The 27,120-nt window shown below is 39.5% G+C and overlaps 2 protein-coding genes across 4 annotated transcripts in view; one reads left to right on the plus strand and one right to left on the minus strand.

The window, feature by feature from the left end:
* The first annotated feature begins 1,547 nt into the window (after positions 1-1,547).
* Positions 1,548-9,569, plus strand: myl9a (myosin, light chain 9a, regulatory). Its single transcript, XM_053482144.1, has 4 exons — positions 1,548-1,695; positions 4,804-5,010; positions 5,099-5,260; positions 5,751-9,569. The coding sequence occupies exons 2-4, from the start codon at positions 4,824-4,826 to the stop codon at positions 5,924-5,926; spliced, it is 525 nt and encodes a 174-aa protein (XP_053338119.1). The 5' UTR covers positions 1,548-1,695; positions 4,804-4,823; the 3' UTR covers positions 5,927-9,569.
* Positions 9,570-13,216: 3,647 nt separating this feature from the next.
* dlgap4a (discs, large (Drosophila) homolog-associated protein 4a) overlaps positions 13,217-27,120 on the minus strand; it is a 115,614-nt gene continuing 101,710 nt past the window's right edge. For 2 of the 3 annotated variants that reach the window (XM_053482663.1, XM_053482662.1), the window contains exons 7-12: positions 23,395-23,816; positions 22,580-22,668; positions 20,340-20,725; positions 18,472-18,563; positions 16,546-16,701; positions 13,217-16,361 (exon numbers count right to left, since the gene is read on the minus strand). In XM_053482663.1, the coding sequence (XP_053338638.1) occupies positions 16,098-16,361; positions 16,546-16,701; positions 18,472-18,563; positions 20,340-20,725; positions 22,580-22,668; positions 23,395-23,816 (1,409 nt within the window). In that variant the 3' untranslated portion in view covers positions 13,217-16,097. The remainder of the gene's footprint in view (positions 16,362-16,545; positions 16,702-18,471; positions 18,564-20,339; positions 20,726-22,579; positions 22,669-23,394; positions 23,817-27,120) is intronic. The other variant, XM_053482664.1, reaches the window with a different exon arrangement.

Here is a 27,120-nt window from a genome sequence, read left to right on the forward strand (position 1 = left end):
TTGGGAGACATTCAAAACTTGTTTGTGTCAGGGGAAAGCCAAGACATATTATACATTTTTTTACATCTTTATTATACGACTTTTCACCTATATAATATAATAAATTTTAATATATAATTTTCAAATATATGAATTTTCACCTTAAGGACTCGAGAATGAATTAAATTTGTATGCCGAGTTTCTGCTGCATTTAAATGTATTTATGGTGACGTGGTCTTAATACGTTATTAAAATAAACAAGTTACAATAAATAACAATTAGTCAATTTATAAGTAATAATTTAATAATTAACCAATTCAGTTCATGTATGGGCTTCTTAAGGTTTAGATAAATAATGAAATCTATTTAATAGATTTAATTTTCATAGACAGCACATTTCTATAGATATTTTTTTTCGTCTGAATTTTTCTTCAAAATACTACTCTAAGGTTATGGGAAATTCTTTACTCAATCTAAATTTGAGCGGTAGTATTTATTTATGTTGATTTGCATAAGTATTCACTCCCCATAATGAAAGAACACAGATTAGGTTAATTCGTGTTTCCAAATGTGTGTGATGATAAATGAAAGAATGAGTGGAATGAAAGAACTCTAATGGACTAAAGTTTACTATGTGTTTTAAACATGTTTATAATTTGCATAATATCTTCAATCTGTTCAACTGCTACCTTTGATAGAAGTTATGGCTACAAATCCTCATGAACATATCTCTATTATTTATCCTGTGTTCAGGGCCGTGGGGGTCTGGAGCCTATCCCAGGAGACTTAGGGCATGAGGTGGGGTACACCCTGGTCAGGGAGCCAACCCATCGCGGGGCACAAACACATACACACATGCACGCTCATTCACACACTACAGGCAATTTGGAAACGCAAGTTAGACTAATCTGGACTGTCAGAGGTAACCAGAGTATCCAGAGGAAACCAACCAAGCACAGAGGGAACATGCAAACTCCACGCACACAGACCCCAAGGTGCAAGGCCACAGTGCTAACCATGAAGCCTCCGTGTCGCCTTATGCAATCACAATTTATTTCATTTATTTATTTATTTAATTGTGCCAGGTACGTACATTTTCCCCTCACTTCTGATAAAATAGTTTTGTACACATTCATAATCTAAGATTGTACTGCTACAAAATGTGAAATGAAGGGGGGGTGAATACTTTTGCACAACATTGTGCATTGCACGTAAGAGATTTTGTACGGTTGTTATTTATTAATGCAGCCCTTCTTTTCAAGTTCTAGAGAGAAACAAGGAACGCACCCTGATGCTGCGCTCCACTCCCCTGTAATCTCTATAAGGAATTGTAATCAGTCACACACGCACAAGCAGAGCTCTGTTCTTTGTTTTCCATGACACTTTTGTAAAGGAAACATCGCCTTGCTGTGGCATAGGCGTTCATTTGCTTGCTAAATAAGGCCTCAGCCTTGCGACTCCTCCAGGGATCAGAGTGTGTTTCTTTTTGCGAAAAAACATCTCAGGATGTGGGACGGCAGGAGCTCCCAGATTCCTTTGCCTTGTAAGGCTAAAGGCCTGCTCGGCTGCCTGAGGCACGATGTTGACCTTATTGGCTGAGTCACGGACGGGGAGGTGCGGTGAAGACGCTGGAACGTTAAACAAACGGCCCGTGCTGTGGGAGAAGCAGGAGCGAGCCCGAGTCTCACGCTGAACCTGCTGCCACTCAACACCGAGGTGAGCTTCACACATCACGCTCAGTCCTCACATATGCTCTTTATCTCGCTGTCAGTCTTTCATTTGTGCTTGTTTTTTGGCATTCCAGTAGATAGTTTGTGCGTCATGTGTGTTTGGACTTATTCCTGAGCTGAGGACCGTTATAAAACACAAGAGCTTGCCAGATGTTTCATCTTCCTGCACTAGAAACATCCTGATCTTTAAAGCTGTTGTTGTCGCACTGCAACTTTGTGCTCGTACTTTTCTATTTTCTATACAGCTAATGTAATAATTGTAGGTCTGCATGTGTGTGTGTGTGTACAATAATCTGATTTACTTGTGCTTGTGCTTCTGCAGCTTCCTATTTCCTCTCCTTTCTAAAGTAAAACTTTTCAATAAACAAAAAGGCATTGTTTTAAAAAGAAGGAAAGAAAGAACGAAAGAGCCTGAGAGCTGAGAACGGAATCCGATTTACTTCCATAAGACCTCACTTACCAGGAATTTGGCTGTGCAGCTAAACAAATTATTATTATTTTTTTTTTGCAAATGAACAATGAAACAAGTAACGCAGATCAGATGATTAACCTATATGAGAAAATATTTAATACCACTATTAACCACTATAATGTCTCATGGAGTGTTAAGATAAGATGCACCGAAGAATGTGGCTGTGACGTACAGTAATTGAAGCAGAAATAAACATCTGATAACATTCTTCTACTTTCCTTTGGGGTTAAGAGAGGTGAAGTGAGAGCAAGGAAGGAGACATCAGCTTTATAGGGAAATAAACAATAATGCTCACAGATGAGAGGCAGTCAGTGGCCAAACTGGGACATACTGTATTTCTGGGACATAGTCCCGGGACAAGTCTGGTTGGGGTTTGGCGAATACGAGTCAATTATGGTCAACTTTTTGCACTGCAGGTTGACTTCATCCACACAATCCAACTTTTTGCATATTAGATCTATTATTCAATTGGATATTTATTGGACAACCAGTCCAACGCTTTTAGATGAAATTATAAGCTCATGCATTTGCATTTACATTTACAGTTGGCGGATGCTCCTATCCAGAGTGAAGTTTCCATGTCTATTTATTTATTTATTTATTGATTGATTGATTGATTGGAGGCGGGTGGGGGGGGGGGGGGGTCTAAGAAACAGATAGGTCTTTAGTTGTGACTCGACTGTACTGCATCTAGACAGTTCATTCCACCACCAGAACAAAAAAACAGTCTAGACGCATATCTTCAAGTATTTCGACAGAATTCCAACTCGATCTGGACCCAGAAACAAAAACATGTAATATCTTGTAGTCGGTTTCCATTTTTATCCCCCATCCATATCACATCAGTGTATTTTTGTTCGAGGTTGAGTTGTGGCTGCATCGAGGCAGTCAGACACGGATGAGTTCCTCGCTGTCATTCCACAGAGGGATGTGGGCCAGATGAAAGTGGTTAGCGTGAGCCATTACTCATTTGCAATCGTGGGTGTGTCATGGATGTCTGAATGCTCTAGAAGCCCAGTGCTGTACGAATGCCACAACTTGTTCGACGTTTGACAGCTGGTTGATTCCCCCACTGAGATTTTTTTTTATTTTTTTTTTTTAGAATGTTATCGACTTACCAAGTGCATCGGTATGAGTGTCTCATTCAGGGCTGTCTCGTAGGGAGTTATTTGATTTGTCCAAATATCAGTAACCTGGCAACCTCACTCAAACTCCAGGTCAGTTTATGGTTGGCGCGGCTGGATTTGGAGACTATAAGCTCTTTAGATCATGAGGTGATCTCACTAGGACGGTGTAGGACGGTGTAAACTCATGAGACAACATGGAGGCGATGGCAGTACGTACGGAGGTTTAATCACGCTAATGGACAGAAAACTGTTATTATTACAGTAGGCACACGTTTTAAGTTTAGACTGAGATCAAGTCACAACTGAGTCTTAAGATCTCAAACTGGGTCTTAAGAAATCAAAATGGGATTTAACTGAAAGTGAACCAAGATCAAGACCAACAACCATGAGGAAGGAATTACTACGTTAAACTTTGACATGAGGAAAGAAATGACATCATCAATGTAATTCTAGACCAAAACCATACTGAGACCAGCCCAAGCAAAGTCCTACTGTAGCAAAAAATTGTCCGTACACCTTAGTACAAGTGGCAATAAAAGTCCAAGTCAATAATGAAAACGCCTTGGGTCTAAAGTGCTTCCTGGTAACGTTGCAATTCAATCTCAAGTACAAATTAAATAAAGAAGCCTATCTTTCACACCGAGCCATTTGGAATTCAGCCAAACCCAACAATTCAATATTCTTATTTAATATTTATACTCGTCCAGTTTCTGAGGTTTGGTGTTGTTCAATACTGGATAAATTATTAACGAGAAAAAATTATATTTAAGCCACTCGACTCAGTTATTAGCTGACCACAATGTTGGAAATGTTCCAGTAACTGGAGGTTACTTTAGTGCATATGCTTCCCTCCTTTAAGTAAGTTTTAGACTGCGCATTTACAGCTGCCTTTTAATAGAATTACATTTTGCTTATTACTGTACGACATGATCTCTATGAAATCGTGGATAAAATCAACAACAGACTATGTGAAAGAATTCTCCATGTCAGAATCATATCAGTAAAATATCCTTTGATTATCTGTGCAAATACAGTATCATCAATCATCGTGATCTAGAATTCATTAAAAAAGTGAACTCAAAAACTCAAAAAGTGAGCTTTATGTACAGTAATAAGAACGGTTTTCTGTCCATTGGCATGATTCACTTATGTACAGCCATCGTTGTCTCATGAGTCTTTACCATCTCGTGATCTAAAAGGCTTTTAGTTTCCAAATCCAGCCACACCGAACATCAACACCAATAAACGAGAAAAAGACCATCAGATGTGAACAAATGTTAAATATCTACATGCATCCAGATCCCAGGACTTATTCCTGAACTCTTAAAACAAAAGTCACTGTTAAACTTTTCAGTGCCATGTACTCTGTATTTGTATTGAAGGTCATTCTTTCAGTAAATGTTGCCTGTGGAATCCTTTTAACCAGACAAAAAACCCTTGAGGAACATCTTTGAGGGAGTACTAGACATGTAACCACCGTGACTTTCCTTTAAAGGTCAAAACTCTTCAGCCAAAATGTCTGCCGCCAAGCGTGCCAAGGGGAAGACGACGAAGAAGCGCCCCCAGAGGGCGACTTCAAACGTCTTCGCCATGTTCGACCAGTCCCAGATCCAGGAGTTTAAAGAGGCGTTCAACATGATCGATCAGAACCGTGATGGCTTCATTGATAAGGAGGATCTTCACGACATGCTCGCTTCTCTTGGTAACCGTTTAGAAAATCAGTGTATGCAGTACGTTAGACAATATCATCATCAAACCAGAGATTTAAATACTGTCTTCCTGTTTTTCAGGAAAGAACCCGTCAGATGAGTACCTGGAGGGCATGATGAGTGAGGCTCCAGGTCCGATCAACTTCACCATGTTCCTCACCATGTTTGGAGAGCGACTCAATGGCACGGATCCCGAGGACGTCATAAGGAACGCCTTCACCTGCTTTGACGAGGATGGCTCAGGTATCTTTCGGTTTTTATAAAATGCACTGATACGGCCATGGTGTAACGACATCATCCACTATGATTTACAAATGGTATACTTATATTCAACTAATCATTTCATAATTCTCACCATGGAGAAAGTAAACGTGGATGATTGTATACCCATCAAGATCCCATCATTCTCTACCCCATACAGTACGTCCACCAGTTGTTTCAAAGTTTCATTTAGAAAATGTCTAACTGAAAAACTGACCAAGACTGGTCCAACTCCAATGGGCTTCCACTTGAACATGAAGTGTATTGTAGAAATCCATCATTTTGGAGTAAATCTATTATTCTATTTAAAATTCAAATATTTTCTACCTAGTTGATTCGGAGGTTAATCTATAGTTCCATCCCAAATCCCCACCTGAGGTTGTCACCCAGTTTAAACACCAATACCAAAATGTATGTGTTTGATCCGGTGTTTGTTCCGGTCTCCTGATCGTACATGCGTCTCACTTTGAAGGTTTTATCCATGAAGACCACCTTCGCGAGCTCCTCACCACCATGGGCGACCGTTTCACAGACGAGGAGGTCGACGAGCTTTTCCGCGAGGCACCGATCGACAAGAAAGGAAACTTCAATTACACAGAGTTCACCCGCATCCTCAAGCACGGGGCCAAAGACAAGGATGACATATAAATCAAAACAAAAAACAGGATACAGAACAGGAGTTATTCAAATCTGGACTATTATAAAAAAGCTGATGATCTTACTGTGCCTGCATACACACTCCAGGGCTTCTTTTGCACACACAGGTTAAGCCAATTGCTGAAACAGAGAGATATTAAAATTAAGGAATCTTATTCACATCTTATTCATTTAGTCTGTGATCCATCCTGGTTTAATGTCTGTCTGCAAATCCATCCCCTGATCAGCTTCACAAAGGCTTCATTCTGTCATATTGACTGTATGTCCATATAATCATTTTTTACAATCGAAAAAATAATAATTCACCTATTGTTGTATTGTTTTAAATTTGGACATGAACACAATCTCTGACTCTCTTTCTTTGTCGAAACTAAATAAGAACGATTGTAGATGGAATAAAACAACATGGCTTCGGTTTCCAAAATCTCCCATTGTTATTGAGAATAAGATCTTGTGCCTGAAGGGGAATTTAATCAAAAGCACCACAAGACTTGGCAGAATTTGGTTAGCATGATGGAGATCAGGCTTCTGATCAACCCAGTGATTTACAGGAAAGGTTTTGTTACCAATGGTGATGTAGGATAAAGATAGAGACATTCATTTGTTAGACAATTTTATCTAATGTGAGGCAGAACGTCTAATAATTCTAATAGTAGGGCCAGGCATTTGTGGGTTTAGGACTTGGATAAACAGCTAATCCAGGGATTTCAGTTTACAAACCTTAGGGCGGTTTGTACAGAAAATAAAAACAGCTACACCTCACTTTCTGAAAGATGACATTACTGACATTATTGTTAGAATTCCATACTATACAATACCAGCTACGAAGGTGACATTTCTGGGAAGAATGGTCAAGAAATAAGGTCACGGGTACAAACCATAGCACTACCATGTTGCCAATGCAAGTCCCGCAACCCTTAACTGCACAGATATACAGTACAGTACTGTGTGAAATTCTTGAGCCAGCCTCATATCTTTATATCAAGTTGAATGAAATTATGTCGATTAAATGAAAGAATAAAAGTTTTCCTGTTCCAGGCTGCAATGCGCCTAATGATGTGATTTAATTTACAATTAGTTGTTTATGTAACAGCCTCAGCAGCGACCTCATTTCCCCACTCGTCCGTTCCGACCACTCAGCATTCAGCATCAGCAGTACACTAATCATCTGTACACAGATAGGCCTGATCATCTGTCATCATCTCCATCTGTTTCTCACTGGCTCATGCCTTAGGTTAGATGCTTTTTATGCTGGAATGATTCATAGGTCACTGTGTGGCTCTGAAACTGCTCAGGTACAGGGACTGGACTGAAAATGAGAGCCTTCAGGAAGCCTGCAGAACTATTCATATCTCATGACTACATAAAAAGAAAGAGAGAGAGAGAGAGAGAGAGAGAAAGTCTGGCTCTTTGGGAGCAAAATATGAATAATGAGGGTGCCAAAACTTTACTGTATAATGAGATAGATGAATTTGTAAGTTGCTCTGGACAAGGGCGTCTGCCAAATGCCATGAACGAACACAGGAATGAATGAACTTAGGAGTCCGTGGTATTTTGGGAACTGTGTGTAAGCCATGCTCGATTAACATTTTGTAGCGTCCGTCATACAATCAACCCTTTAAAAGGTGCCACTGCTCTCCATGTATGTAAGTACAACATCCTACATGCTACTGTATTTAAAGGTTAAACTGTTGCCTGGTATAATTTGGATCACTTTTCGGGAAAACATCCCCAAATTTAGAATAAACATTGAAATATGTTAAACAGTAAAGCAAGAAATCAATCGTATCCTTTTCTAAGTCAGAGTCCTAAGGTATGTAGATATGCATGACATTTAATATTTGTCTGTCTTTTCTTGAGAAGGAATCTCCATACTAGCGCTGTGTCGATATTTTCGGTACATATTGTCCTTTCATATTTAGCCTGCTGTATGATCCGACTTCAGTCTCTCCTCTGCCGCCTTCCGACGCCGAGCTACGACTCCTAAAGCAAACAAGTCCACGATCCTGGCCGAGATAAGCAGCTCATGCCTTCCTGTACCACCCTGTTTGGGAAAGAATGAGACTCAATATCATTAATTCACCCCACGCCAGCATTGTCCCAGCCTCTCCCCATCACTCGGGGAACAAATAAACACTTCCAAAAAATGTTTTCCATTACGTCTTAAATAAAACTTTATTATTATAATTTTTTTTTTTTGCTGTTGTAAAAGAAATCTTCCCACAAACACCCCTATAGTCTACACAGTATAACATTTCATCACCTAATCCTCATTCACTTTATGTGTAAAATAAGCATTTACAATAACAACGTCGCCCTTTTTCGGGTGAAACGTGACGGTGAGAACGGCGCGGGTTCTGATTCGGGGGGTAATAAAGACCTGGTCTCGGACCAGACACCTCTGAGGAGGTACATTTTGTATAACAAATGCTGCGTTCAGGTGCTCATCAGGAAGTCAAACATACAAGAGATCCAAAGCTCCATTCAGATACTGTACATGTCAGAAGATACGCCAAAGATTAACTAAAAAAAAAAAAACAACAAAAAGTTTTTAAAAAATGAACGAGAAAGTGTCTGCTTTATTTAAGAGCAATTTACAAAAGGTCTCCCAAATTTCCCACTTTGAAATACGACTCAATTAGTTGTTCAAATGATACTATCAAGCTTGACATCTAGTCCTTCCCAGGTTCTGACTGAAGTTCTGCACTGACTGTTTTGCATTTTCCACTTTAGGAGGAACTACATACCATAGAATTATTTCTTTTCTTTGTAGTTTCATGATGAAAAAATTACGCACCTTTTTTTCCTTTATTATGGCGACTATTTTCCATCCTATTCAGATTGGAACAGACCAACGTACTAATAGCTAAACCTTACTTGCTCAAAATGCAACACATTTCGGTGCACATGTTTTATAATAAACCTACAAGTGTCTTGCATGTCTTTAGGAACATATACAGATGCTAAAACATATACAGTGCTGTAAAAAAAGTGTTCACTACTTGTTGATTTTTTTCCGCATATTTGTCACATTTAAATGATTCATCCAAATCTTCCAACACATTTTTTAACTATACAAAATACAGTCAATACTTTGAATGATGATTCCATTTTTCCAAGAAGAAGAAGCCTTTCCTATGTGAAAAAAAATAAACGCTTAAAAGCGCACTTGGGTTATGCAGCAGGACATACACCAGCGAGTCCATCTTTTAATGGCTCCAAAAAAAAAATAAATCAAACAAACAAAAAACAATTAAAATTCTGGAGTGACCGAGTCAAAAGTCCAGACTTAAAAATGCTGTTTAGACTTAAACCGCTCCAATAAGGTTGAAATAAAACAATTCTGCAAAGAAGAGAGGGTCATAATTCCTCCACTGCAATGTGAAAGACTTATTGGAGTAATTTGATTGCAGTTGATGCCACCAAGGGTGGAACAACCAGCTATTAGGTTTGGGGGCAATTACTTTTTCACATAGGGCCAGGCAAGTTTAGACAGTTTTTTTCCCCTCAGAATCATTTAAAGACTGTATTTTGCATTTTCTCGGGTTATCTTTGTGTAATATTAAAATCTGTTTGATAAATATGCCAAAAAAACAAACAATATATCAGGAAGGGGGCAAATACTTTTTGTAAATTACGTTGATTGTACGTAATTTAAACCAATGTGTTAGCAGTACCGTTTGAAACATCTAGCCCTGGTGTTGTTGCGTTCTCGCGGGTCCTCGACTAGCCACGTCCTGCACGTTTTAGCTTTAACTATTGAACGCGTAAAGAACATGTTAAACAATGTTGTTTAAAATCGTTCCTGTTTTGCTTACACAGCCGTGTAGAGAAGTAATTTCTGTCTCAGTCAGTTTGTAGCGCCTCGCTATCTCTCTTTGTAGTGGGAAATCTTATTAGCTTGTTATCGTTACACACTACGTTATTAAGTATGATGATTCATAACTTTTTTTTTTGTTTTGACATATAATTAGCATCGAAACAGCCAACTCATTATGGAAAATGTTGTTTAGGACTAAACTGTTGAAAATCTAACATTAAAAATCGCTACAAAACATCAAAAGATTGTTATCTTTCTTTTAGATATTACGCGTGATAGCCCTGTTACCCTTTTTAATCCTTTTTTAAACAGTTAATTTTGCGTGTTTGTAATGTTTTGTGCATAACAGCAGGTCCCTCGTGCTATTTATAATAAATAGTAAACGACTGTTTCAGGGTATGATTTCAGACCCAGCTAGTGCAACAAAACAGGATTTCTGAAATTATCATAGCTAACATAGCTAGAGGTCGTGTTCGTTGCTGGTCCCTGTGCCTTTGGTCAGACTTGAAGTCATTCTTTTGATTGATTGATTGATACGATGCAGTGATCTCTTGCGAGCTTGTCAGCCTGATAGCAGGGATACCTACTAGCTTGCGGCTAAATTTATATAATATCTTTTCATCATTTGTCCAATAAAGTCTACTAAGAACTGGCCCAGGATTTGGTGATTGCAGGTTGTAAGCTTATTTGATGGCATGAATATCAACAGAATACAAAGCAGAAGTTCCAAAGTGACACTCCAGTGCTAAAAATCATCCTTGGAAATATCCCCGTTAACACTTAACGTCCAGTTTAGATTTACACAACAGATGTGTCTGATATCGTCCTTTCGTCCGAAGGTGTTTCGAATGTTCAAGGTCCTCGTGGTCGTTCCTCTAAAACAGAGGGAAGGAGTTATAAAAAGCAGTCTCGATCGTCTGCTGAAAGTCTGCTGGAGTCGTTCCTCCATCACTGAGTCGATGCAAGCTGTAGCCCTATTTTTAACGTTTGATGAGCCGATGGCGGACGATCCGTCACGAAACACGTCGAGGCAAACACATCATCCGCAGAAAGGGACCGATGAGGACCGGGAGATATTGCTATACCATGCAACTCCTTTTGTGCCAGGTTTGGGGGGTAAATTACAAAACATGTTGCTTCTCCATACACAAGCGAATTAGACACACATAAACAGACATTGTGTTTGAGATAAAACAACAATAGAAAAGGACACAAGATCATCAAAACTAGCGTAAAACAAACACTTTCAACCCCACAGTGTTGTAATCCAAGGCGAGCTTTTGACACAGAAATCACTATTCTCATCATCCTCTTGCAAATAAAGATGAAAACATGGGTTTAAAAGAAAAAAAGGTTTTTATGAATGTTAAATAAAAATGAAATGTTACTTTCTACAATTTCAGATGTTGGCTTTAACTGAAAAAATGCATGTGATCAGTTAGGATGAAGCTGCATTCTAAAGTAAGTAGGCTAACAAGGAAGGCAAGCTAATAGCTAAGTACGTGTTTAGCATTGTGCAAGTCGTCGCACGTTGTTCACACTCATCAATCTGACACTGTACGACACGTGCTGGTCTACGGAGATGTACGGATGAACCTCACAGAGGCTAAAGATCCACATTGCAACTAGATTTAGGAAGATTTTTGTTTAAGGCCACAAAAGCGGTAACTTGGGCTTAATCCATTGACCTTCCGATCGGTAACGCCGATCTTAACCCACTGAGCTAACAGTGCAGCATGATTTGAAGGGGGCGTGGCTTAAAAATTGAATGTTGAATTGATTCAGGTGACGTTCTGTGGGTTTATTTAAAAAAATAAAAAACTGAGGCAACGGAAAATTTTAAGGAGGTAACCTTAAATGACCTGCACAATGTACAAACTACAGGTAGCTATTACTTCGCTCGTCACCTGTTAGCATCCGTCCGTAACTCTGTAACTCAAGGATAAAAGTACTGGAGCAAACATTTATGAGAAAAAGACAAAATTAAGGACATGTAATATTTCAGTCATTTATCGTTTATGTAAATTACGGATTTTTCTACTAATCCAGTTAAATGGATCTAAATTTTATAAAAAAACAAAAAATACAAATATGAAATAAATATATTCTACAGTCTTCAGGATGTTTTGAAATTTATCTGTACACTCATAAGCGCGTATTTAAAAATGTACAGCGCCATCTGGTGAATTTTGAGAAGAACTAATGATTTTTCCAATGTCAAATATATATTTTTATATGATATAAGACATTTTCCATTTAAATGTCAAAGTAGCATATCTTCTTTTCTAATGGGCCAATTGTGATTAAACAAAGCCTATATGTTACCTCAAGCTCGACCAAATACACCTTTAAAAACCCAATTAACATTCGTTGAGTAGTTTTTACATGATTTGTGCACAAACAAACAAAAATAACAAAAACCATCTTGATGTGTTCTGTTACTCATCTTACGTCCACCAAAATTACCTTTTTTGGAAATGTCTTCAATGTACAAACACGCCAACTTATATATATATATATATATATATATATATATATATGTGTGTGTGTGTGTGTGTGTGTCAAATAATATTAAATGTGACAAAACATCTAGAATACTGCTGTATTAATTTCTAATATTTAAAATGAATTTTTTTGTTCATGAATAAGATTATAACACAGACAGATTATTTAATCTTAAACCTGTTGTGATGAGCAGAGCATGAACTCCTGTCACACTATTATCAACTGATACTCCAAAGGCATTGTGGGGTGTGTAGGAAATAATCTCAATGAATGAAGTTTATGAAAAATAAAATAATAAAATAAATGTGAAATGACTAGTTACAATATGATAATAAATGACTAGAAACAATATGAGGTTTTAGCAGGTGGACGATTCAAATCAAGACTCTCGGACGATATTCTGATTCAAATTCAATCGATTCAAATAGAACGGCTAGCATTTACGCCAAATGCTGTTCCGTGTTATGACTACTGAATATGTTATGACTGTAGGACTGTTGCAAAACGACGGCGTTTTCCTCATAATCCGAACGCTACAACTTAATCGAGATGAAAATATTTAGCAGAAATTCACGCTTTTTTTAATCAGAAACCAGAAATTTAAGAGCAGAGCGTGTGATAAAGTCGAGCGGGACACTGCGCTTTTAATAAAGCTTAACGTTATTGCAGAGATCAGTGAGTGGCTCATAAAAGAGTTCGCACCTGACAGTTACATGGAAAAAAAAACATTCCGACACATTTCAGCTTCATTACTCACTAACAAAAAAATTAAAATACCAAAATAAATCCGAACCTTGAAAACAAGCAGGATCCCTACACACACACACACACGCACACCTTGATCTGGTAAAGAACATATTTTTTCACTGTAAAATATGAAATGGTGTTGCTTTGGTGATCATGTCATGCTCTTGTCAACAAAAAAGCTGAGAGATGAATGATGACAAAGACGCTGTCTAAAAAACGAAATAAATGAAGTTTAATATTTCTCTGGACATGAAAAATGTACAGCTCGTCTTAAAAACAATCCCAAATGTGCAGATTCTAAAGCTAATGCTAGTGTACATTTCAATCTTTTGTACAGAATTTTTTATTATTAATAACAATAATAGTAAAAAAGTTGGATTGTAGCATTGCTCATGTCATGGCTGGGGAGGATTATTGGTAATGACAAAAAAAAGCATGAAATTGGATTGCGTCGCATGAACGATTGAATTGGCTTGTGGGCGTGGCTTTTACATAATTTTACGTGCGCTAAAAATATTGTATAATTGGAGTAAAGATTATTTGCTCGATTTGCTTCCCTACTTCGTAAAATCTTGCACACTAAGATTAGATTAGCGATGTGAACTAGCACCAACGATCGCTGCTAGTTCTATCCAAGCTTCCCTTTCATCATCTGTCTGGAGTCATCGTTTGGACTTTTACTGCGCAACAACCAACTAATTTTTTAAAAATAAATAAATCTACATTATTTTTTTTTTTACTGAAATTACATTTAAAAAAATATTAATCTCACTAGTCCCCTTATTGTCGTTAGTGTGACCGTAGGGTGAAGTGAGGTGTGGAAAGTGGCGTCTGATACAGTACATTATACACTTACTCAGGGCAAAACGGAACAAAATTGGGTATGAAGATGTATTTTCATGGTGTGTGTACAGAACAGCGAATGCTACAAAATCATTATAAAGGATTTTCCAAGAGGTTGAAGTCTGATCCAAGGGTTAATGGTTATAAACAAAACATGATCCATAGCCCCATCCAACCAGAACGCCTTCCCCAATCTTTTATAATCTCTAAATTAAAAAAATAATAAAGATAAACTATATATATTCTCTCAGCTCTGATTAATAAAGTGCTGCTCTGGGGAAGGTAACGTCATGTCTGGCCAATGTTCTGTGATGCAAAACCCACAACAAGACATCATTACATTCACAGGGGGAAAAAATAAATCTCTGGATGGAAGAAAACTTCAGGAAGATAACAAATAACAAAACATTTTTCAATCGGAGTGCTTCAAATGAGTCAAGTGTGTGAAAACACACAGATGAAGTGTTTAGATCCCCCTTTACATTCACAACGCAGAAAAATCCATGACAACAAAATCGATTTAATATAATAGTAAAAAATAATAATAGGAATAAAAAAAAAGAAAGAAAAAAGATACAGATTGTGGGATAATTCAGTCCAAATTCAGGATGAATAAAACGTTACCTGGACATTCTGCAAACTGAAATTCTGATTTTTGGCAAATCCAAACATAAAAAAAAAAAAAAATCATCAAATTTATTTGCAATCTGTATCCCGCCCCTGAGTGTGAGTGAGAGTGTGTATGTGTGTGTGTGTAAGATGCATGAGCTGAAAACCTTTCCCCAAAAAAAGTAACACATCACACAGATAATGGAAAACAGGAGGATATTTTTGAAAAAAAACAAACAAAAAACATCTATTCATTCGGGGGGAAAAAAAATTATGTAAACGCTTTTGATTGCAGTGCTGCTCAATTCTCAAATCTGATTGGTTGATTATCAGAATATTAGGTTTATACATTAACGCGCTCGTTCTTATACACCATGATTATCTTTACATTAACATGAGAATTTGAACAGGAATCAGTACGCGTTACGTCACTCTATAAACATGATCACTGAAGAAGGAAATTTAAAAAAAAATGTTTTTAATAACTGCATAATTGTTGATATGTTGATGTATTTCAGTAAGGAGAGGTTTATTAGGAACATATCTGGAAGGAGTCTCCAGTGTCAGCTGCCATGGTTTTAAGACCGAGGAGAAGTGTGTGTATTTTTTTTTTATTTATTTATAATTTTTTTTGAACAAATGTGGTTGCTGTTGTTTAATTAACCCGAATCATGACAGACTGGGATCGAGAGGACGGCGGTTTAGGGCCAACACGATAACGATAAACATGTATAACAAGTATGCTTTATTCCTTAATAAATAAATAAATCATTGGAATTGTGTTGTTGAACTGTTGAAACTGAACAGTCATTGTCTATTTTCCTCTAACAGCATGCCTTGAAGATTTTTTATTTATTAATTTTTTTTATTCCTTATAAGTCATTTTCCAAAAAAAAAAAAAAAAAAAAAGCAAAAAAAAAAAAGGGAGAAAATCTACCTAGAGTTTAAAATGAAACGGATCCTGTGAGTGTGAACGCAACCATCAGAAATTCTAATTAATGCATGAAGAAAAAAAAAAGAACTACATCTCACATTCCTATATAATTCAATGGCCTAAAAAGCGATGTACCAATAATAATAATAATAATAATGATGATGATGGTGATGAAGGCGAGGAGAGGAAGACCACATTGCTGTAAAACAAGTGCACACGTGCAGAATCCTGAGTGCGTGCTCGTGGGGTGGGGTGGGGTGTGGGGGGGGGGGGGGGGGGGGGGGGCGCTTTGTTGGGATGGCCAGAGGAAAGGGCGTGGTGGAGTGACTGAAGTGGGGGCGTCAGATTCTTTGAAACACACTCCCAAACGGACGCGCGCCGCACGGCGTCCGAGATATGAGGACAATTTACAGGCGGGTGTTCAGTATACTCCGTTAGATAATTACAGCTCTGTATGATAATTCTTATTATAAACAACAAGTTCGGTAATAAACGTCTCCGTCCGCGCCGCGAATCTTCCGCGCTGACACGCACACGCTTTATTTATTTATTTAAATTTTTTTATTTATTTATTATAATTATTTCCCAAGTCTGTACTCTTACTGTTTATAAGTTCCGTGTCTCAGGTATGTTTCAGAAGCACGCGAGTATGCAAAATGTTATTGTGTGTGTGTGTGTGTGTGTGTGTGTGGGGTTGGTTTCTCTCAGAGGCGAGTCTGAGCCTCGGGGACGTAGATCTCGATGCTGTCTGCGCTCTCCGTGGCGGAGTTCTGGCGCTCGGAGGCGGCTCGTTTGGCGGCCATCAGACGCCTTCGCGCTTCCTGTCTCTGTTTATCAGCGGCCGAGTCTCCACTGCCCTTCTCCTTCGGTGCCGCCGCCGCAGCCGCCGCCGCCGCCGCCGCCGCCACCGCCGCCTTGGGCTTTGCCGCTTTCTTCGGCGTCGTCACGCCAGCCGGTTTCCGCTCCTCCTGTAGGGACGGACAGGTGTGTGTGTGTGAGAGAACATCTGGGTTTTAAAAAGGTGTACATATACCACAGCGCTGTCAAATTCTTCAGAAAAGCAGCTCGTTCTTAGCAACGGCCTCGTAACCTTTCTGCACATGTCGGTGTAACGTAAGGAGGTTTTCAGATGAAGCGTGTGAGGCGCGGCACCTTTTTGCTGCTGCTGCTCTTTGGACGTTTCCAGCCGTTGGCCTTGAGCAGGTGGAGCTCGTCGAACTTCGTGCTGATGTCCTCGATGGAGAGCTGCAGAAGATCCCAGAAACCCGCCAGGTCCTGAGCGGTGGGCCGCGGCTGAGCGTTCACGTCCTGGAGTGTGCGAGAAAAGAAAATAATAATAATAATCGCAAGTCACACACCCACACACACAAACACACAAACACAAAGTGCAACGAGGAGAACTTTAAATGAGGAATAGAAAACTCAGGTCGGTGCTGTCACAGGGAAATATTCAACCGGTTACCACGGTAACCACACTGTAGCTGATTATAGCCGATCACAGCACGCCTCAGAGTGTTTGATTCCTCTTACAGTTCGGCAAACTTAGTCAGCTCCTGTTCTCTCTCTGTGCCCTGGTCTCTTCAGGATGAAGAAGTTTACGCTCTGCAGAACGACAGCTGCCTTTTTTGTGTTTTATTATGTCCCAAAAAAGAAAAAAGGGGGAGGATAGGCGAAAAAGTGACTGTTTTATCTGCTACAACGTACGTGAGAACAGGAACCAACTAAATTTTGCGGTTTTCAGACTCCTGCGCTAGCTGTTAAAGGAGCTAAATGTAAAATTAGAGCCATGATGCAAATTGAAGAAACGTTTTAGTACGTTTAATCGTTTATGGAAAATTTTATATACAGAAAACTGTTTATCTTTAAAATAAATTATAAATTGTGTGCTAACATAAATGGTATATTATTATTTTTTTATAGTAATACTCTCCAAAGGTACTTTATTTTATTTTAACACAACAAGAACACTATATTCAATTATAATTGTAACCTGCTGTATTTATATCTCTTTAAAACATCCGCCAATCAAGATCAAGGTTTTTTTTTTTTTTTTAAATAACACGGATCGTTATTAAAAGCGGTTCGAAAAGCTGAACAAAGACTTTACAAAAGCCTTGATACACACACCTCAAAGTGCATCACAACTGACTTCTGTACTCATGCTTTAGATTAACCCTTTAACATTCCGCTCAACCTTTTGGTAGAGCACATTTTGGGTCACTATATTGTATTAAAAAAGTCCCAAAATTAACCTGATTGTGCCATCTCTACCAATCGGGTGAGGTATGCTATGTTTAAAAAAATTCACTAGATGTCACTGTGTCGTAATGTATTATGTCTTTTTAATTGCTTAATAGCATATCATGGGGAAATAAAGGGGGTTGAATGCACATATATTTTTTTTATATGTTTGCTAATTATTTTGGAAATATAATGTTTTATATGTTTAAATATAAATATTTTTAAAAGCATTTTTAAATATAGTGATTCGTTTACCATGAAGTGACATCTCAACCATTTGGAAAAGGTCTATATTGAGGTCTGTTGACAAATAAACACTGATTGTCATCATTATTGCCCCAAGAAAAAAAATATGAAAAGTTTTTTTCAATTGATTTTTTTTCCTTAGTAAGGATGTTAAAGGGTTAATGATAAAAAAATAACAATAATTAAAAAAAACAAAAAAACGCAACAAAACAAATCGTTACACTTGGACCATTGTTCGTCAACCTGTGCTGTCAAAAAAAGCAGTTGAGCTCGAGGGACACGTCACAGAGGTTTCTAGTCCGTATCTAAGGACACCCTCACGTTCTCCAGGAGCTTACGGCGTTCGATTTCGCTCTGAAACAGAATAATTGTCCTTTGATGTTAAACTTTCCTGTCAGGCGTGAACGAGCTCGCGATGCTTAGAGGCGGCCGGCTGATTTGCGTGGACGCGATCGTGTGCGTGAGTGGCTCATGAGGATGATTTGATGCGTAAAAAGAAACTGAAAGTGCGCGCAATCTCACATGTAGCTCCTTTAAGAAGAAGAAGCGCGGAACAAAGCCGCGTCACAAGCCTGAGGCTCTGGGACTCACCAGGTTCTGCTCGCACAGGCCTCGAAACTGCTGGAACTTCTTAGACATGAGCAACTGAGCGCTGCCTACCGCACTGCGGATCTTCCCCAGCACTACACACACACACACACACACACACACACACACACACACACACACACATACACGATGAGAGAAACTTAAGCTTAAACACTAGCCTTTTATGGAAGACATACTGCACTCATTCGGTTGCCACGTCCTACGCTAATCCTCCTCGTGGGAAAATCCTAAACGTCCCAGTGTTCATGTTAACGTTAATGTTAATCAAATTTCACGTCATATGACTACGCTAATATTCTTCCCGCGGGATTCTGACATCCGGTTCAACCCTAAAAACCCAGACTGAGTTTTAATTAAAAGACAAAAATAGCGGTTTAATTAGAGCCGGAGTTCTTGGCGAGCTCATCGTTTATTCCTGGTTTATCAAGCCATGATTAAACCTCCTTCTTGAAGCCACTGTAATAGTCTTTGTGTGTGTGCATATATGCATACACACACGCGCACGCACACACGCCATGGCTTACAGGTGGCCATCGGTCATCGTTAAGAGCCACCTTTTGATTCACGGCGTCTCTGTGTGCCGTTAACATATGACTCACAAAGCCTCTGAATTTGCGCAGTCACAGACTGATCTGTCACATTTGTGCTAAAAAGATCCGTTAAAGGAGCTAAATGTAAGATGAAGGCGTTCTTTTTCCAGATGTTCGTCCCCATCTGGCCTGTCCGTTCCCGTCCGTCGACAATCAGACCCCAGATTTGGCCAGAAGCTACGCAGATGAGCACATGAGTGATAGTTAATGTCATGAGGAAGGCTAGAAAAAAAGGAAAATTAAATGAATCTTACATGTAGCTCCTTTAGGAGGATAAAAGCTGAGAGAGGGAGGATGTACAAACACAAAGGGGGGGAAAAAATAAAAAATCATAATAATAAAGCAAAAAGGAAATGTTAGAGCTGCGCTGTCTAGAAAAAACAAAGGTGATGCGCGATGATGCGCTGGTGAAACTCGGCTAAAACATGACCAGGTTCTTGTAGTAACGTGATCCGACAGGAAGAGGGCGCCATGTGGGCGGAATGGGGACGCTTTTCAAAATGGCAGAGCTTTAAAGCGAGAAAAAAAAATAAAATGACGTCAATCATTTTATTACCTGGTGACTGATCAGGAAAAAGTTCGGGGGAAGGTGAGGAGAAAAAAAACTAAAACAAATATGGACGACTAAGTGCCAGTGAAAAGAAAATTTAAAATGTTTGAGTGCATATGAAATTGGTCATTTCATACGCACAAACAATTAAAAAAATAAATAAATAAAAATAAAATCACAAAAATCTCTTGATTTTCGTCTCATCAGATTTACACCAGTCTTTATTCACTGAGAATAACAAACCCCATCTGGAACACACGCTAGGCCGGGCGGTTAGCAAATATTAGCACTCAAACTATCAAAAAACAAACAAACAAAAATTAGACATCACGTGTGAACGCAGGCTTAAAGCGGGTGTGAAAAGAACATCACTAAGGCTTTCAGTCTGTTTTGATGTGTTTAAAAGTTGATCATAACGTGTGAAAAGCTAGCAACAGAAACTTCTCGCTAGCTAACATTTAAACACGACTTTTCCACCTTATTTATTATAACTTGTGAAAGTGTTTTTTTGTTGCTTTTTTTTTTTAAAAGGATCCACTGACTTTTGCGCCATTTGTTTCTTATATATAAAACACAGAGGAAAACGAAGCGCTTTACAGTAGCAGCTGAGAACCAGGCAACCTCACGTTTTTAGCAGCAGCAAAAACCAGCCGGTTAATTTCTGCTTCAAGACACGCCCCTTGCTCCGCCCACCTATTGCTCCTTCTCACCTTCTTCTGAGAGATGTCTGTCTTTACTCTCCTGCTCCATCTGTTGGCACCAGGCGTCCATGCGGCCCGTCTCGGCCTGCAGCAGGCGGAGGAAGCAGTGTCCGTCCCTGAGGGACCCCGCCGGCGCTCCGGGCTGCTCCGACGCTCCGTTCACGCTCTGCAGGGACGGAGGAGGAGGAGGCAGAGAGGACGGGTCCAGCGCCGCCTCCACGCTCTCGGGCAGCGTGGAACAGGATTTCTGCGCTCTCGCCGCACTCATGGGGGAGTCCAGAGTCTGAGTGCTGCAAGCGATGCTGCTGTTCTCGGTCATTTTACCGTCCGTCCGGTCCTGAGTCTCGGCGTCGGCCGTCTCCTGTCTGGACGCCATGCTGCTGAAGCGGCTTAACCTGGACACACACATTAAATCAAGTGGGATAGAATATAAATTAAAATTTGCCCTTCGATAATTCAAGCCATGTTGAAATTAACTGCTTGTAAAAATGTAATTTTCCCGCCGTTTCCTTGCCGATGCTAACGGTACACACGTTTAATGTTAGCCAAGTCAAACACGCACCAAAAGGTTTGATGTCATATTAATAATGAGCTCCAGTGATGCATTATGTACCGCCCATGTTTTTAAAAGCTCCGCCCCTTTCTAAAAAAGCTCCATGATGAAACTGTTTCTCGTGAAGACGTTCCCAGGAATATTAACTGTTTAAAGGAGATTATTGTATGTTTTGGATAAACGGCTCCAGTATTGGGGCCAACCTGCCTTTTCTGACTGAACTCGGTAATATGAAATTTCATAAAAGCAAATAAAAACATGGTGTGTGTGTGTGTGTGTGTGTGCCAGGGTTTCCTCAGCATCACACGCGATAGCATTTAGCAATATCTTACAAAATTACTGGTCACTGTCGTCACCATGTCCTACATCAGACGCGGGTCCTGCCATCCTGATCGCTGTTTTGCGCTTCCTGACTTTCGCGGTGTGGATTCAAACTTGAGTGGTTGTTTCTTTATTTAATTTCTTTTAGCATTAACACGATTTCCTATTTACGCCTTATTGAGTTCGTATTATTATATTTTCCCATAAACAACTTTTTTTTCACACTTTTTTCAGGTTCAGCTGCTGTTTCTCAGGATTTTAAAAGCGGGAGACAGACCGAGGCTGACGGTGACCGTGTTTGACCGGCATAAGACAAACAACACACACACACACACACAAACACAGTGAGAGAGAGAGACAGACAGTTGATGGATCGTTATCTTTGAGGATATGCAAGTCAGAGTGTGTGTGTCAGGAGGATAAATGCAAATGTGTGTGTGACAGAGAGATAGAGTGAGGGGGACGGATATGGAAATACGGCGTGACGGAGGGAGCGAGGAGCGGATGATGCGACCTGCGGGATTTGATTATCTCCATTACGCCCGGCTCTTCCTCCTGTCAGCTCTGAGCGGCGTGTGGACACAACGTCCATCCGTCAGAGTGTGCGTACGCACACACACACAAACACACACACACACAGAGAGAGCCTAATAAACTAATCTAGACAAAAATCCTGCCCTGAATCTCTGACGATCCCTAGATGTGAAGTATTAACGAAGAAGTAATTAATAAACCTCTCTACGTCATGCAGTTATAGGGAAATAATCAACGTGTGATCGAACGGCGCTACTTTTCTTCCCTACGTCAAAAAGAATTAGTTTCCCAGAACAGCATGTCCTGAAGTTTTTTTTTTTGTTTTTTTTTAACACCATTTATCTGTTTACAATCATGTTTAAGGTTGTGAAATATAGACTAAAATTTAGGAGGCACACTTTCCTAAAATAAAAAAAAATTAAAAAAGAGCGATCTCTCAGAGCTTATTTTATTTTAATAAATGTAAATTTTGTTCTCAGTGATGGACTTTGTTTTTTATTTATTTATTTTTTTTACATTAACATAAAGTTTTTTTTAGCATAAAAAAACAACATCAAAAAAGCAACACATGAATGCTAAAGTTTTAAAAATATTAAAAACTGTCAAAAATTTAATTATTCAGGACTTGGGATTTAAAAATGAAAAAGGGTGGATCGAGATGATGGCTGACGCTCTCGTCCTCCGGTTTAAACTAAACAAAACAAAATGAATAAAATAATAATCTTTACCCGGACACCCTCCTTCCTCAGCTCTTCCCCAGGCTTATGGAAATGACCCGGGTCTGATCTCTGCAGTTGAAATGGAAACGAAATGGAAATAAAGTGAAGGAGCGTGAACTCACGGCCTGCCGTCCTCCACCTGAACCCCGATGGACTGGAACTTGGTGGTGGGGGTGTGTTCCTCACGGAGCACGGGCTGTACGCAGTCCACCTGGACGACACACACACACACACACACACGTACCACACGGTCAATATCTCTCAACACACACACTCTCATAACCCCACCCACGCAGGTACTCTCTTATCATAGTTATCATACTTTATATACTTTATATAATCTCAGGTTTTCAGTTCATCAAGACACAACACGCACATCGTTTCAGGTAGCGCTGACGTGTACATGCTTCAGGTAATAATGATTGTTTTTTTTGCTTTTTTAACACTCATCATAGGTAGCACACCAGTTAGAAACTAGCCGGTCACTTCTAGCAGACATTCGAGCGAGAGAGTTTTACAGAAGAGTTAAAGTTGTAAGAAATAAAGCTCTGCTCATCAGCTCTGAAACATTTTATGTTTAAACAAATAAAAGTTAGGAATCCCGTGTCCGGGCGCGCAGGAAACTCTGTTTGGTTGCCAGATTAATCAGGATTTTCTCACACATGCTCTATTTTTAAATCAGTTTCTCTCACACATTTTAATTTGTGAAATTATCAAAAAAAAACTTGTCATTTTATTAATTTATCAATTTTAACTGAGCGTTCAAACTAAACTCTGCTCGTTTAAATAATTTGTTTATGCGTAAACACTGAAAACCATTCTGCGTTAAATCTAACTCAGAATGACGTTATTATCCGAGCATGCCACGTCTCTAAACAAAATGCACTGATTTATAAATTCACCCACGGCTCCTGTGGTGAGAGACAGCCGGACGCACCTGGATGCCGATGGACGAGAGTTTCCTCCTGACGACGGCCCGCGGTTCGTCCTGCGTGAAGCCGACGCCCACGGTCTGGGTCTCTCGGGCGGGAGGAGGAGGAGGGCTGCTGACACGTGCGCTGGGCACCGGGACGGGGATGGGGGGCACCAGGGGGATGGGGATGGGGGGCACCAGAGGGACGGGGACGGGGATGGGCACGGGGATGTGGGGTATCAGGGGGAGAGGACCTTTGGCCAGGCTGCTTGTCCTCGAGCTGGTGGTGCTGTCTGTAGAGTTGCTGCGTCCCGACTGGCTGTTGGCCTCGCTGCGCTGCTCCAGGTAGGTGTCCTGCGCCGACTCCGTGCTGCTCTGCACCGTCACCGAGATATACGGCTTGGAGGCGGAGCGAGGAGGGACCGGGGGCGGAGTCTTGGTGCGGGCTGGGGAGGAGAAACAGGAAGCTTTATCTGTCATTAGCATCATCACATCAGCTTAAAAAACAAACAAACAAAAAACAACAAAAAACAGATCGAGTTAAACGGTCTTTAATTTTTTATTTTATTTGTATTGAATATTAAATTAATTACCTGTTTAAACATGGACATTATTTATATGACCTTTTTCTATATTTATTTCATGAGCATTAATTTTATACATTTGTTTTACACAAATTATTTATGATTTTTTCCCCTTGCTGATTTCCTGAAAAAAAAAAAGATAAAATTAATTTTCCGAACTTTTGAACATTTTGCTGCTGTTTTTATTCATATTTTTTTTTTCATGAGGAACAGGACGTCTATTTTTTATATTTATTTTTTACCTTTTATACGTTTAATTTCCTGCTGTACAGAATTCACATCCACTATTTCTATTTTTTTATTGAATTAAATTACTTTTTTTATAATAATTGAATTTATGCTTTGTTTTTATTATTATTATTATTTTTAGAATTTCTATACCTTTTTAACATAAAAAAAAGAATTTTAAATACCACTAACTGTGGTTGTAGTATAATATTGGGGTTAAATATTTAAATAATTGTTTAAAAGCTTAAATTCGCTGCTTGTTGTTAATGTTTCATTTATTTAAATTTCACTTCTCGTACAAATAATCCTACATTACACTATTAATCTATTATCATTACACATTATTCTTGTATAAATAATCCTACTCCTACATTAAAGCCTGACTCAGTATTACGGGACCGCACCTCATTAACAGCATACAGGCGGTCGCTTCCTGTCTCCGTCATGAACAGGACAGCGCTGTCTAACACACACACACACACTAGAGTTGAGACACTCAATGCGAGAAGAAACAAAAGCGGCCTTTTCAACCCGACGTGAACCTCAGAACACTCACACGCCCGGTGGAGATGCATTATGGGAAAGTGGATGAGCGTGACTCGGTCACGGAGTTTATGCTTTGCAACACTAACAATGCGGTATAATGGGTTGTTCGCGCTCTAAGTGAGATTTGTAGCTCGTTGTTTGTGAAGCTTATCGAGACGTCGAGATAAAAACCTAAAGCGATGATGAAATCTTCAGGCCTGAACACGAACTCTTACAAGGCGTGCTTCACTACTCATGAGCTCCTGTCATTCCTGGATTGTTTAAAAATCATTACCAACATAAAAAAAAAAAATGATAATACTGTATACAGTACTGTGCAAAAGTCATGAGCTGTTAAATTTAATGGTTTTGAAATGTTTTAGTTTGATAGGCTGCAAAGTACCTAAAGGTACAATAAGACGTTTATGTAACAACCTCATCTGTTCCAGTCACTCAGCATTCAGCATCACCACTACACTAATCACCGGCCTGATCATCTGTCATCATCTGCACCTGTTTCTCACTGGGTCATACCTTAAGTCAGATGTTTTTTTTTTATGCATAAATGATTCATAGGTCACCGTGTGGCGCAACACACAAAAAACATTCGTCTGAAACACGACGAATAACAAGAGACAGAAACTTGCCAAAACAATGAGAGGATTTCAGGAAGCCTGGAGAACTATTCCTACAAGAAAGCCTGGCCCTTTTGCACAGTACTCTACATGTACAAAATATTATGTTTAGAAGTCTGGAGTGTCTTTTCAGCTTATGACGTGTACATTCCCCTTTTAAGCGTCCCCAAGCGTCAGAATCTTCAGTCCCGCGTCTCTCGTGTCCTCGTTTCGAACAAGAAAATCAAAGCATTTCACTTCCATAGACGGCTGACGTGAGGACTGAGAAAGCCTCCCGCTGCAGTATGGTGGTTCTGCTCTCACTGTGTGTGTGTGTGTGTGTGTGTGTGTTAGACAGTAAGAGAAAGAGTGAGAGGGAGAGAAACAGTGTGGTTGCTCCCATGCCGTGTCACAGGCAGAAGACCGTGTGCTGAAATGGCCAAAAGGAAGTAAGAGCAGGGGCAGGGAGTGTGAGATCGTGGCCGAGAGGGTGTGTGTGTGTGTAAGAGAGAGAGAGAGACCACAGTGCGGGAAAAGAGAAAGAGGGGATGATAATGAAAGGAAAAGAGCAGTATATAGGAGGCAGATGTGCAAGATAAGTTTCAGTGTAATATTCCTTATACACTCCAGTTGATCATCATCCTCATCTACGTTCTTCATCATCATCATCATCATCATGGCTTCCTGCTTCTACTTTGTCCGTCATCATCGCCGTTTTTTTCTCCTCATTGTCGCTAGTGCTTTCTTCTTCGTCCTCGTCAGCCCTACTCAGATGGGATCAGTTTATTTACAGTAAATTTTACGTTTTTCTCCTCAGTGAGAAATAAGTGACTTTTAAGCATGTTGTAATTATTATTATTTTTTTTTTGTAATCATGTGGTCATGTGATTTCGCTGTCTGTGTTTTTCATGGAGAGATTTCAGAACGGGTTTTACTGTTTTGTGGAAATGAAACGTGCTGTCTATAAGAAATCTGGTGAATGACACGTGACATGGCCTCTGTGTCCGTAAAACAAAAGAGAGACAAACAAACTGGGAACGGCTCCTCGTTTCTCCACACTCTGGATCTCTTGATGTTTTCTCGTTACAAACACACCTCCATCAGCTTTCGTGCCGTATCATGACGATCTCACTGTTAAACAAATCGAGGCACTTTATGTGAATTCTAACAAGTGTTCAGTAACGAGCGTTCAGACATAAGTGTTCAGATGTTTATCGAGAAAAACTAAGTGCTCCCCCGCTTCTTGGTTCGGGCGTTCACCTGAGAACGACATTGTCATTATTTGCTTAAAACAAAACCACAAAACACACACACATACACGCTGTACTAATCCACCCATTATGACCATACAAGCAGCTACATGCAACAGACAACTACTTCATTAATCCAACAAATGTGTCTTAAAACATTTTTACACATTTATTTTACTCCATGTGAGTTTCTCAGTAGCATTAACTTTTAACCTTTCGGTCTTATTAACTACAAAAAAGAGAAAACATGGTGGCTTGTGAAGGAAAAAAAAATATATATAAAAAATATTTATTTTAGGTAATACCCCTGAATAACTTGCTCTCGCAGACGGTTCACGGTCAAAGGTCCAGGACAATTAGTGATAAGAAAATGCCTTTTTATAAACTTGATTATAACTTACAAGCCATGTCTAAGGCACTCAGACAAAATACAGATGCTTAAACCAGAGAAAATCTAACTCTAAAGCAACTTACATTCGTGTCTCAAAAAGTTTCAAAATACCGCTTAAGTTTGTGCAAACGTAATGACACTGTTTGCCTGCAAATTAT

This window comes from Clarias gariepinus, chromosome 22, assembly GCF_024256425.1.
Source record: "Clarias gariepinus isolate MV-2021 ecotype Netherlands chromosome 22, CGAR_prim_01v2, whole genome shotgun sequence".
NCBI classification, from domain to species: Eukaryota; Metazoa; Chordata; class Actinopteri; order Siluriformes; family Clariidae; genus Clarias; species Clarias gariepinus.

What these genes read in the sequence shown, in the direction of transcription:
- myl9a (XM_053482144.1), top strand. Translation starts at nt 4,824, where the DNA reads ATGTCTGCCGCCAAGCGTGCCAAGGGGAAGACGACGAAGAAGCGCCCC. An exon ending in CGACATGCTCGCTTCTCTTG is followed by an intron (nt 5,011 to 5,098) that starts GTAACCGTTTAG and finishes CCTGTTTTTCAG; the next exon opens with GAAAGAACCCGTCAGATGAG. An exon ending in CTTTGACGAGGATGGCTCAG is followed by an intron (nt 5,261 to 5,750) that starts GTATCTTTCGGT and finishes CTCACTTTGAAG; the next exon opens with GTTTTATCCATGAAGACCAC.